The sequence below is a fragment of the Xenopus laevis genome, chromosome 5L (assembly GCF_017654675.1).
Source record: "Xenopus laevis strain J_2021 chromosome 5L, Xenopus_laevis_v10.1, whole genome shotgun sequence".
NCBI lineage: Eukaryota > Metazoa > Chordata > Amphibia > Anura > Pipidae > Xenopus > Xenopus laevis.
Genome location: NC_054379.1, coordinates 49,943,371 through 49,957,329, shown reverse-complemented (window position 1 = coordinate 49,957,329; position 13,959 = coordinate 49,943,371). Strand labels below are relative to the sequence as shown.

Below are 13,959 nucleotides of genomic sequence, written 5' to 3'. Positions count from 1 at the left end.
GGCCCGCACCCCCTCAGGGCCCCCCGGCAGTCCATGCGCCACTGAGAAATGCGGGCTAATGCGGCGGTATGGAGGGGGGCAGGGCCCGGCTGCGCGTCACACACCAGGGCCCCCCCCCTCAACGAACGCTACTGAGTTTACCCCTTGCCAGAACTGCTATAGAAAAACCTAAAAAGGTGAAAAATTAAGACTTCGATATCAGAAAAATGGTTATAAATAGAGAATAAAGTACAGGTATTTGAAAAAAAAGTCTTAATTTCTGGTGACCTATCTGAAACAATCTGATCTGAAAAAAAGTGTTGGAAGGTGAACAAGCCCTTTGATAACTCCGTAATAATAGTTGTAATAAATTCAGTTTTGCATTGAAAAATATGCCCAGCACTTAGACCTACCATAAGTAAAATAGCCCTTGAGTGTTATTTTTTTAGAGAGTCTAATATGATTTATTTATTCAGTTTTTGCTTTTTTTGCTTCCAGCTCCTGATTGGTTTTGAATCTGGAATAGTAGTGTTATGGGACCTCAAGTCAAAGAAAGGAGACTACAGATACACCTATGATGAGGTATGTACATATGCTTTTTAATTTTAGTATAACTGAAAAGTTTTTTTTTTCTTTTATTTGTAGGTTGGGGGCAATCTCTGTGCAAAACAATAGGAAATTAAATAATGGCTTTTCCGATTTGTAAAGAGATAAAGTTGAATAAAAAATAAACAGTCCTCCCTTTATCAGCGAACCAATTATTTTTAGTCTTAATGTGGACAAATACATGCACACACAACCTACATATCACTTTTTCAGTAAGAGGCTGAAGTTTGGGGTGTGGCTTGAATGCGTAACTGAGCAGATGCACATTTTACATCAAAATCCAAACTCACTGTAATCCAGATACCCAGTACTAAAGTCCAGTGAGTTATTGGGAAAAAAACTGGCCAAAGAAGGGTAGACAGGTTCACAAGTCCATCCACAATGCTGTGGGAAGCAAACCAAGATGTGGGCACAGGCCAATTATTCCCCTGCAACAAGAAGCATCATCTAGTCAGCAAATCACTCACAATGAAAATCGCCATCAACAGAACTGCCCTTATCACTAAAATAGAAGAGGTTAGTAAAAGAAAAGACGACACCTGCCAACCAGACACGGTCCCCATTATTGTGAGCACGCTAATATTTAGGGAACTGGTACAAAATAAACAAATTTATACTCAAAACCCCTCCCCATTAAAAATATTAAGTCTTAATGGTAAAACCATACATAAAAACAAACATATGCCACAAAAACCACATGCATCATAACAACAATTATGTTTACAACATAATTGTAGTAGTTCCACTATAAAATTATAATAACAAGAGACCTCAAAATCTTTATACATTCCATATGTCTGAGATTGTTTTTATTTGGTACATCCAATAAACTTCTTGCAGGTCTGTTCCTATGTCTTCTTTAGACATTATATAAAGGTTAAAAAAGCAGGTGTGAACACTGGTTTCGCTAGATAATACTGCTGGGTAACCAGAAAGAATCTGTAATGTAAGCTCTAACTGTAACGCACATAGTTTGTTACACTGATTCTTATTTCTTTATAGTAAAACGTTTTCTTATTATGTTGAACTGGAGCCACTAGAGCCACAAATCTATTGTTGCGTTTACTATTGAGATTTGGATTCTTGGCTATCATGTAGTATTTCAAGCCTTAAAACGGCATACTTACTGCTTAAACTATAACCTCTTTAAGCAGAAAATGCCAATTGAGGATTAACATCTGGCAGCTAATACTCCATCTGCTAAGTTCTATTGCTGAGAGGTCATGTTAGGAGATTCTTCTTTCCATCTAACTTTTCAATGCGATTTTAAGCTTAAGTACAGAATTATTAGTGTGCAGTATCCTCTGTATTAGGATTCATCTTTGGGATTTCCCTATGCTACCAATTATCTGCAAATGGATATTGACAGTGGGAGCTTGCTGTTTCTGTAAATAATCTGGTGAAAAAAATGCAACCCTGGTATTTCTATTCTAGACTGCTACTAGTCTTTACTGCTTGCAATGAGGCTTGATTTTTTTTTTTAGATACTAAAAGGCATTTTTTAATTAACGGATCTTACTGCTCTGTTTTTCAGTGCCAGATGTTCCTACATGCCATTTATTTGGTGCATCACCTGCATCACCTGCTAATGTTCTGCTCAGCACTGGATGGTGTTATTGAAAGCATTTCATTGGTGTAATATCTTGCATGTATAGTCCATCCCTTATTAGGCAGAGAATAGGCACATATACATTATGTGCTGGGTACAAAGAGAACCCTGTAAATATCATCTGGTATTGGGAAGTCAGTAGCTACCCCTTTACATGATGCACTGCTCGAGGTCGATATTGTGTTCTTAATATAACTTGCTCGAGGATGTTCACTAAGGAACCAGCTTTGCAAGGAAATCCTGAAACCTTTGTAAGGCGTCTTCCTAATAGTGCACATTTTTTTCTTAAGGGGATCTTTAAAGGATTTAGTGTAATAGTTTTTTTAATATTCTATGTAAAAATGAATATAATTTCCTAATTAGATACTGTGCAACTCTTTCCTAAGTTACAGATTTTACAAGCTTTGTAAGCATTGTGTGTCTTTAGTGGTGCTATTTTATTCTGATCAGTTCTGAAGATTTAAGAAATATGAAACTTAAAGGAGAAGCGTATACTGTACAGGTACATCTAGAAACCCGTTATCCCGAAAGCTCCAAATTACAGAAAGGTTGTTTCCCATAGACTCCATTTTATCCAAATAATCCACATTTTGAAAAGTGATTTCCTTTTTCTCTGGAATAATAAAACAGTACTTTGTACTTGATCCACGTATATAGATAGATAGAATTAACCCTTATTAGAAGCAAAACCAGCCTATGGGGGTTATTTAATGTTTACATGATTTTCTAGTACACTTAGGGCATGAAGATCCAAATTACGGAAAGATCTGTTATCTGGAAAAAACCCAGGTCCCGAGCATTCTGGATAATGGGTCCCAGACCTGTACTTTGTATATATTCATGGATATTAATCTTTTATTTTTCTTGCATAGGCTATTCATTCTGTTGCTTGGCACCATGAAGGAAAGCAGTTTATCTGCAGCCATTCAGATGGAACTTTAACCATATGGAATGTACGCTCTCCTGCCAAGTGCATACAGACAATCGTGCCGCATGGTAAGAGGCTGTGTTTTTTTTCTCATATCAAGGAACTGAACTGGAATGCATTTTTCTCTCGTGTTTGTGTCTCCCAACTCCAAAAACTGCAGCAGTGATAAACATCTACTCTTGTTTGTTCTGAGCATTTGTTTGCTCAGTGACCTTTGCAGGTCTGTTAGTTTACTGCCAGCTATTATAAAAATGCTGATCTTAATTATTCTTCTATTCTGCTTTTGAGAATATGTTAATAGACGGAAATCTGCTTTTACAAGTTGCTTCTTCAAATACCTGTATATATATATATATTATATTAATAGCCTATTTATATGTATATATTATATTAATAGCCTATTTTACACACCGGTAACCAATATATATCCAGGTAGTCAGGGCTAAAACTAGTCAAGAGGGAGCCGGAGTATTACAGCAGTGACATTTTACATTGAAACAAGCAAATAGCAAATTAAAATGCAAACTGTCTATTCTATCTAATATTAGTGCAATTCTGTATGAAAAAAGGTTCAGGGAGCTTATTTACTAAGAGAGGTGCTAAATTGTGTCAGTACAGTTGTCCTGTAGCCGTCATTTTCTAACCTACATTCCAAAAATGTGTGATAAGTATTCCATGTTCTATATTTAGCTATAAGTATAAGTATATTTTTTCTTGAGCAGTGGAGGCATTTTTTAACATTTTAATATGTTGAATTCTGAAAAACGGTTTATTTAAAGCACAACTAAAGCCAGGCATAAAACACAGCTAAAATTATGGAGGCATAGAACTTACCATACCAGGTTAGTAGTACATCAACGCAGTTACAGTGTTTCATGGTGACATATAGTAAGTAAGTAAGTGCTTTTTCTGTGCTTAGTTTATTTTTATGAATGCTCCCTTTAGGGAGTGTGGGTCAGAAACTGGATCAAATGATCCTGCAGGGCTCAGTGCCCAAGGGTTAATCTCATGCGCAGGAGGCCTCTGCAGTCAGGAGCCTCTTGAATAGGGTGCCCTCCCTTTCAGAGCTGTCAAGCCAGCGAACTGGCTCTGGAGGGATGAAGCAGCTTCCCCGAGCGCAACCCCCACATATTGTTTCCTTGTATTTGTCAGCAATATGATAGAGAAATGGTACACTCAATAATTTATGTTGCCAAAACACTTATTGAGATTACTATGCCATTTTCATATTGCTTAAGTGAGCTACCATGGTGTATATCATTTAAAATTAGTTTCACTTACAATAAGAAATAATGCATACGCCTATTTGATAAAATTGCTACCAGCCCACTTAAGGATAATAACACACAGGGCGCATTTTCACTAGGGTTGCCACCCACCTAGTAAAACTCCTGCCAAGGCCAGGGCCAGTATTACAAATTTAATGGCAATGTAGTTGCCGGCAAATTTTTAATAGCCCTAAGTATTAAGAGTGGTGACCCTAGTTGTTGTCCATGGGACACTGGTTCTTCCACAGGCAACAAAGCGCCTGAAAAATACCTTCCCATCCATCTCTATTGGAATTGCTGAATAATTATGCCAAACAATCAGCTGTTCCTAAAACAAAAGGTCATCAATAATGTGGCTTGTGTTTTATGAGCCTTTTAAAAAATCAAAGAAATTTTAAGATGTGCCGAGTGCTGAGCTTCTAAGACCATTTCAGAAGGGAAAAACATTTGCATTATCATACTGTGTGTATGGTGGAAGGTACATGAAAGAATGGTATGCTAACTATAGAAAAAAATATACTGTTAAATATATATATATATATATATATATATATATATATATATATATATATAAACTAACATAAGATATGTTTTGGGCAGCTGGTTGCTAGGCACATTATGATTTATGAATTAAAAATACCAGACATGCTAATGGACATTTATTTAGTCTTCAGCTTTTATTATGTATGTGATAATTATATGAATTTAAATATATAAATATAATAATAATGCTCATTACTAATATTAAGTATTAATATAATTCATAATACATATTATTAATGCAGATAATAGTATATTTATATATATTCAACCAATTTATTAATATTAAGAGCAGAGAGAGGCTGTGAGATCCAAAAGCCATACATGGTTCACACTGCGTGATGCTTAATCATAGTTGTAAAGAGAATGATTTGGGTTTAGCCTTCTAAGATATCATCACATTAATCAAAGTGATAAAAACAACCATTTCAATAGATATGCTAAAAACAACACCATTACACAGATAAGGACAGCCTTATATGATAAAGAGTGCTTTAAAGGAGAACTAAACCCCCCCTACAGCTAAAAGCCCTCATTTCTTATCCACTGGTCTCTCTCCCATAGTGTTCAACAAGAATAAGGGTAGGACTACATGGACGTTTTAGGCGTGATCCGACGCGCTGTGACAAAACGCTTACGACAAGTCGCATGCCACAGAAATAAGGTAAGAGATAGAAATGTCGGATGAAGTCGCAGCATTGATCCTAAGCGTTGCGACTGTCGGCTGCAGACGTAGCGCGCATCGTCTGCATCCGACAGTCTTGTCGTGTCGGACATTTCTATCTCTTACCTTATTTCTGTCGCATGCGACTTGTCACAGACGTTTTGTCGCAGCGTGTCGGATCGCGCCGAAAATGTTCATGTAGTCCTATCCCGAGTGTCCCATCCAGCAACACTGACCTAAATTTGCAGAGTAGCACAGCGGAACTCAGGGACACCATGTCCAGTCTCTTTGGTATATTCATGCCTTTGGAGCATGCACAGTTGAAGCTGGAAAGCTCAGAAAATTACTTAAAAGTAAGAAGAGGATCCGGAAGATAATGAAGTGACTGAACATGGCACCCCTGTACTCCGCTGCACTAATCTATAAAATTACGTCATTGTTGCTGGATGGAACACGTAGGGGCCCATTTACTTAGCTCGAGTGAAGGAATAGAGGAAAAATAGTTTGAATTTCGAATGTTTTTTTTTGGCTACTTTGACCATCGAATGGGCTACTTCGACCTTCGAATCGAACGATTCGAACTAAAAATCGTTCGACTATTCGATAGTCGAAGTACTGTCTCTTTAAAAAATTCTTCGACCCCTTAGTTCGCCACCTAAAACCTACCGAGGCCAATGTTAGGCTATGGGGAAGGTCCCCAATCGTTCGATCGAAAGATTAAAATCCTTTTAATTGAATTTAATTGTTCGATCAAACGATTATTCCTTCGTTAGTTCGATTGTAGGAATAGCGGTAAATCCTTCGACTTCGATATTCGAAGTGGAAGGATTTTACTTTGACGGCCGAATATCGAGGGTTAATTAACCCTCGATATTTGACCCTAGGTAAATGTGCCCCATATTCTTGTTGAACACTATATGGGGAGGAAGCAGGTGAATGGTTTTTTTTTAGCTGTAGGGGGGTTTAGTTCTCCTTCAAGAGAATTAATGTCAATGAGGAGAAAACAAAAAAGGAGAAGTACTGGATCTAATAAGTGACATCTCAACCAAAAGGTAATCTTTGTGAAATGTGGCAGAGAAATATAAAAAAATCAAAGAGAAGTAATTACCGCCCCTAACAGGTCAAGTAAAGGTGGGTGTACACAGGGCAATCCGAATCGAGCAGGCAGCTTATTGGTACATGTATGGTGCCGGCCAACAGCCCTGCCCAACTGATATCTGGCTGAAAATGTAGGCATATATCGATTGGATAGGCTTGACATTGGATCAGGGACCTCATCTGTATGTTTATGGACTGCATTGCGCCATCAAGATGGGCATATCAGTGAAAGATCCATTTGTTTGGATGCTAAGGATAAAAACAAACCAATTGTGCATATTTCATATGGCATTTTCAGCAAAAGTTATGCTTTGCTAATACTGAAAATAGGTGTTTATAACTACATACCGCCCTTTAGAATCCTTCTCACCTGAAAAATATTCAAATGATATTTAGCAGTTCCTCTTCCTAATATATCTGGAACATAAAACAATTCTGCAGAAAGAAACAAAGCAAACATCAATCATTATTCAACTGTATAATATGTTGAATCCCTAACTAACACTCTGATTTTTCTTCATTAGTGCAACTATATTTTTTATTTATGAAAAGTTGATGTTAGTTACATTCCTGTCAGTTTTTCATTTGTTTGATTTTAACCTGTCTGCTCTGAGGTGGCAATAAACCATTCTAATCTATGGCAACACTAAAAAACTATTTCCGCATCTGCCATTTTTTGAGGCAGTAGAATATGAAAAATGTCAATTCATTGATCTATTAGCTGACTTTTCCCCCAGTTTCTAAATTAAATAAGTAATATATATTCATTAATAATGTGAAATCCAGGACTGGATAAAGTGGATAATTAATTCTCTTTTATTCAGCAGTTATACCTTGATACTGAGCTGAACATTGCCATTGAAGTAAAATTATGAAATAATGTGTAGTATTGTGGCATGTCTTGTAGCTTGATCTATGCTGAATGTATCAGATGTTAAACTCAGTTTGACTTCCATGTCATTCTGTCAATCGATTTACACATATTAGAAGTGTTTCAGACATAAACATTATTATTCAATAGTGGATTCTCTTTCCAATTCCTTTGGACTGTGTTTACTTAATGTAGGTATGTGGTTAGATGCAATAGACTGCAGGATTTATATTTGAAGCTTATAAATTATGGAAAAGCCTGCAAGCTTTGCATCAAACCAAGTTCTAGGAAGGAGACAAGCAACATAGAGCTTGTTGCCTTGGACTTGTGAAGAAAGACACTATGATCACTAGGATGATGAAAAGATACAGCTGTTATTGACAAGCCCTACAGCAGGAGCACATTAAAGTTTAAATACATTACATAAAAGCAGCAGGATCATTTCTTCCGTTCTGATAGAAGTGATGCCAGTGTATCAGGAGCTAGAGCAATATTAGCTTTATTATTATGAAAGCGATGAGCAAACTATGCAAACAGCAAGTTTTACTAGAGATGAAAGATTATCCAGATACAGTAAAGCAACACGGATTTAAAAATAAATCAATCACAAATTACTACATATACAATAAAGGACCAGGTAAGGCTTTAATCTTATTCAAATCATACTTTTCTATTGAAACAGAGTACGATGGCTTGAGGCAAAGTAAATAGCATGAAAACTAAATTTTTTGCATCATTCCGTGCTCAATGACTAGTTGTAGCATTTGATACTATGCTTGCAACAAATGGATTGTTTTAAATCTTAAAAAGCCTCCAACTTTTCTAATAATAATCTAAGAACTAGGAACAAACGTGTCACTCATATATATTTTGGTTTATTTTATGAACATTTAAAGAAGTTCTATCCTTAATTTGTTTTAAAGACCTGTTATCCACAGGACTGTACAGCGAGACAGTTCAGTTTTTGCCCATAATGCAACACTTCTAGTGTAAATACATTAGAGAGTTGTATAAAATTTTGTGTAAGATACTAGACACAATGATTAGCACTGGTTCGTAAGCTGTGTGCAAATGGGTGTAATTTATGCTTCTAAGAGAAGGGGCATTGTCTGGGCAGGATATGGTCATTGTCTGGGCAGGATATGGTCATATATTAACATGCCCTACATCTGGGGTTTTCTAAGGGGTGCAACAGTGATCACCTGTAAGAGCAAAATGCAAAAAGAGCACTGTACTTGTTATCTAGTTAAGACAGGTATTAGATACCCCCTTGCACCACCATGTACTGCATCTTGAGCCCTACGCACCAAAGGAGGTACAGCCAACAAAAAGCTCATGGCGCTGGAATAGTTCAGCTCATGTATGTGCAAGTAAATGACACTTACCTAGTGATCATAAATACTTTAAAACTTTTACTTTTTCATTGCAGTTGATGACCTCAGAAATGAGCTTTATATTCAGACTTCTTCCTTTGAAATTCTCAAAGTTTAGCATGGTCAAGAAAATGCATAGCAAATTCAGATAGACAGCAGAACATCCAATCTGGATAAATACTTAAAGGAGAAGGAGTAAAAAGCTCTAGAAGCTCTCTGTTTGTTTAGGATAGAAGCTGCAGTATTAACTTGGTGTGACATCGCTTCCTGCCTGAGTCTCTTCCTGCTCACTTATAGCTCTGGGCTCAGATTACAGCAGAGAAGGGAGGGGGATGGGAAGAACAGCAAACTGAGCATGCTCGCGCCTGGGGCAAAGAGGTTTAAGCTGAAGGCAGGAAGTCTGATACAGAAGCCCATGTGTACACAATAGAAGGAAAGAAATGTAGCATTTCTTTTGAAAGAGGACTCAGAGCAGCACTACTTTGAGGGTTTACTGGTATATTTAGGTGGACCTTTCTGATAAGGCTTACTTAGTTTTAACCTTTCCTTCTCCTTTAATGCTAGTTTGATACTTAAAGGGGTTGTTCACCTTTAAATTAATTATTCGTCCAATGTAGAGAGTGATATTCTGAGACAATTTGTAATTGATTTTCATTTTTTGTTATTTGTGGTTTTTGAGTGATTTAGCTTTTTTCAACAGCTCCACAGTTTGCAGTTTTAGCAATCTGGTTACTAGGAACTAAATTACTCTGTATTGAAAGTTAATTTCTGCACGTAAATGTTTCACACCTTTGTTTTAAAAAGCTCTACTAATATATAAAGTAAAATGGTTACTAAGAACTCTGGGTTTGGCATTGCTAGAATATTGGTGGGTGGACATTTTATCAAACCAGAACACTTGAAAGGTTGGCATTTATACTCCTGTGTAGAGCTTACTGAATTAGTTTGACAGTGGACCTGTTACTGCTTCCAAAATCGTTCTCCATATTTATTTGGTCAGCCTTTATTGGGGAAGCCCATTTATTAAAGGTCGAATTTTAATGTATTAATGCTAAAACCACAAATGCCATGAAAGTTATTAAAAAATCCGGGTATCAAAAGTATGTATGGGAAAAAAAAGGCGAACAATGTGCTAAAAAATGTGCACATCTAAAACCTTTGGATAAAAGGTTTTAGGTAAAAAAGTTGTGTTTTTTGGACAGTTACTAGCGAGAAAATCCCCCAAAGTCTCAATGGTTAATAAAAAAGTCCAATAGGACCATTGACGTCTATAGGATCTCTATAGGACCTCGACAGCTTTAACTTGGAGAAGTTTTTTGTGTCTTTTACACTCAATTTTTTTTGATTTTTGGAGAACTAAACAAAATCACACATATTTATTTAGAAAAATCTATGATTCATGAAAAAAAGGAAATCTGAATGTTTGTAAATAGCCCCCTAGTGTTCTATTCTCTAGCTTTGGAGGGTTCTTGCTGCCCATGCTTGAGTTTTGAGTCTTTGCATGCCAGGTCATGTCACCAACAAGAAGCCATGTGGATAAGAAGCTTTGAGAGGACAATCTGGTACAATAAATAATGTGAAATTTAAATCTGCAATACACTATGCAGGATGTATTAATAGCACAGTACAAATAGAATTACATTTATCTATAGACATCTTCAACTTTGGTAAGCAGGTACAGTATTTGATTTGAAAGTGATCCTATTATTGAAGAAAGCAAGGGAATTGTGCGTTTTTCTGTACTGGAATGAAATTGTGTTTATTTCTATAATTAAGACTGTGAGAATAAGTATCCCCATGGAAACAATAGGAATGTGGCGTGAGAATGTAACATTATCATGTATTGCTTGGGTTATTATCAAATGGCAGCCAAATCCACATTATATAAACAAAACTTTCTGTGACAACAATTTAATAATATTAACAGTTAATTATTCAGTATTGATACCTTTTTCACTACACTGCCATAATATTGCTTTTGCAACTGTAATATGCTGCTTTTCATATGTTTTAGTAATATACCTTGTATATTATAAACGCATGATCATGATTTGTCCTTCTATGTGTGCTGGCAAATTGTACAATTTGTACATAATAATTATGATTATCAGTTTCTGTATCAGTAGTGTTACTAATTTTGTGCCATGTAGTTAAGCATAAGAAGAACTCGATGCTTATGTAGAATTTGCATTGTTATTAGCAATAGTGTTATGTTGGAGATGTGTTAACTTGTTGGTGCTAACATTTAATGGACTGGATTGAGCAAAATTTACACCACAACACAACTTACACCAAAACATAAGTTGACTTTAATGTCTGGACATGTATTGGGTTATTTATTAAAATCCAAAAGTTAAAATCTCGAGAAATTAATTTATTTTTCACTAGAAAACTCACATTTTTAGAGAAAAAAAACTAGAATTTTGCAAGATTTATTATAATGTGATGCAGCAAAAAGCCAGAATACGAAAATCCACCATATCAGACCTGTCGAGGTCCTGTAAAAGTCAATGGGAGATGCACCTATCCCAATTAGAAGTTTACATGGTCTGTACTGGGTTTTAACTTGAAAATCCAACTTTTTGGGGGTTTACAGGCAAAAACCTGAAAAATTTAGGAAAAAACCCCAAACATATGAGCAATTCGGGAAAAAGCAAGAAAAATTTGAGTGATTTGGGGTTTCGCTTGATTTTATTAAGTTTTTCTGCGGTCTGATTAAATAGAGTTTTTTTATTAATACAATTGGGCATGAGAGTTTGGTTGTGTTTTTTTTTTAAATAAATATGAGATACATTTGAATTTTAGTGAATAACCCCCGTAGTCTGGTTTTGATAGATCATCCTGCCATCCTGTTGCATTACAGGTGATCTGTCCTGTCCTGCCAATTCACCATCTTTTAACTATTCTCAGACAACTACCAGATAATTCTATGAGTAAAATGTTAAAGGGGGTAAATAATTGCTGTTTTGAGAGAAATGGTAATTATCTGATATCTTAACTGTAACTGACTGTTATAAAGACTGGACCTGTACTTATAAATGAGACCCAGTCAATGTCAGTCCATCCAGTTAAAATTAACTTAGAGCATGGGATCTTATCATGTTAGAGATCAGTTTAAAGTTGTAGGCATTCTTTTATTTGATAAAATTGTCTGATAATTCCTTTGGTGTTCATATTTTAAAGCCATCCATTAGAAGAGGAAATCTTGCTTCTGTGATAATGTTATTCATTTGAGGTGCAGTTTTTACAGTTTTGAGGAGAAAATTGCATATCAGATACTTTTTCATTCTGAAGAGATTCGTTTGGCAGATTGATGAGAAACCATTTTCTGAAAATTATCTTGTCATTTCCAAAAGACTTTTTACTCTTTACTTTCTAATAAAGTCGACACCAAGTTTTCTGTTATTACTTTTGAAAAAAGCAAGAGGCATTTCCTTTACATTCTTTGAATTCTAACTTCTATTGGACCACTTTGAATAGTTTAGATGTAAGATTTGGGTTTTGGAGTGACTTCCATAATATGACACACCTTAATGTAAGGGTGTTAAGGTATATAAAGGTCCATTTTTAGAGCTTTGTGAGGTTTTTATACCTCGAATGAACTCGCAACACAAATGTTTTCTGATATAAGAAAAAATTCAAATGGAAAAACTGACTTAGTGAATTTGGGGTGAAAACATGAAAACTCAAATTTATTGAGTTTTTGGAGGAACTAATCATGTTTTCGAGCAAACTCAAACAAAAAACATCAAAACCCAAAGTTTGCATCATGTAGGCTACAAACATCTTTAAATGGTTGAAGAGACCTCTGCCATTGACTTCTACATGACCTCGACAGGTTTAAGATGGAGTATTTTTGGATTCAAGCTATTTCCAGGAATTCGGTTTTCACAAAAAAAAAACCCCTTAAAAACTTAAATTTTTTCGGGTAAGAATCAGCTTGACCTTTAATAAATAAACCCCTAAGTATGAACAGTATGTGTGTTTCTTTGTTCTCATTCTCTCACAGTTTGCCTTTTTTATTTGAAATAAAATAGACCACAAAATAGAACTTAACTATATAAATTATAGTGCACTGTGTACGGTTTCAGTGTTGCCATACATATACAGTACTATGCAAACGTTTTAGAAATAATGACACTATTTTCTAGGGCACTTCTGGAATGCTAAAACGTTTGACAAAAAAAGATACAAATATTTGATAAACAATATATGGTTTCAATATTTAGTATGACACAACTCATTTCCCTTAGGCACACTTGCATGCAGTTCCTGGAGGTACCAGTGTGGTAGGTTGTTCCAGGCTTCGCCAAAGATTTGCTGCCAAAATGCATTAGTCTATGGGGGACAATTTTTTTTTTGACGCAAGACATTTCTGTTGCGAAACTTAGCGAAGAAATTCGCTCATCCTTACTTGCCACAGTTCCATTACAGACTCTGGCTGTCTTATGTGCATCTGTAATCCAAAAATTGCCTCGATGTTGAGATAAGATCTCTTTGGGGGCCGTTCTTTTTGTTAGAGTTAGTTTTTTATGATTTTGCCATGTTTTGGAGTGCCATTATCAGACCATAGAATGATGCCTCCCTGACTGTATTGCAAGATGAATAATAGTATGGTTGTACTGCTCAGCAGTGAGTGTGCCATCAATTATAACCAGATCACCAGCTCCTTTTGCGGAAATGCATCCCCAAACCTGCAGGGAACCTCCACTGTGTTTCACTGTTGCCTGCTGTCATTTATGTACATCTGTAAAAGACAAATATTTCATATCTTCTACACCCTAGCCCTTTGTGTTTTCTGTGTAGTTGAGTTGTTTTGCATTGTTTCTACCTCAGAGTTAATTGCAAGTCTAAGAACTCTTAAAAGAGTTATTTGGACTGTAGAAGGGTGTACCAGGGTCCCAGAGTGTTGTGAGCTAATAGCAGTGCTGGACTTCTTCCAGTTTTGAAGGAGAGTAAGCTTAAAGGAACAGTTCAGTGTAAAAATAAAAACTGGATAAATAGTCTGTGCAAAATAAAAAAT

At 36.0% G+C, this 13,959-nt stretch overlaps 1 protein-coding gene across 11 annotated transcripts in view; it reads left to right on the top strand.

The window, feature by feature from the left end:
• The window catches only part of stxbp5.L (syntaxin binding protein 5 (tomosyn) L homeolog), a 180,377-nt gene that overhangs the window by 99,969 nt on the left and 66,449 nt on the right, over window positions 1–13,959 (top strand). For all 11 annotated transcript variants that reach the window (XM_018263044.2, XM_018263043.2, XM_018263045.2 and 8 more), the window contains exons 7-8: window positions 478–561; window positions 3,067–3,190. In XM_018263044.2, the coding sequence (XP_018118533.1) occupies window positions 478–561; window positions 3,067–3,190 (208 nt within the window). The remainder of the gene's footprint in view (window positions 1–477; window positions 562–3,066; window positions 3,191–13,959) is intronic.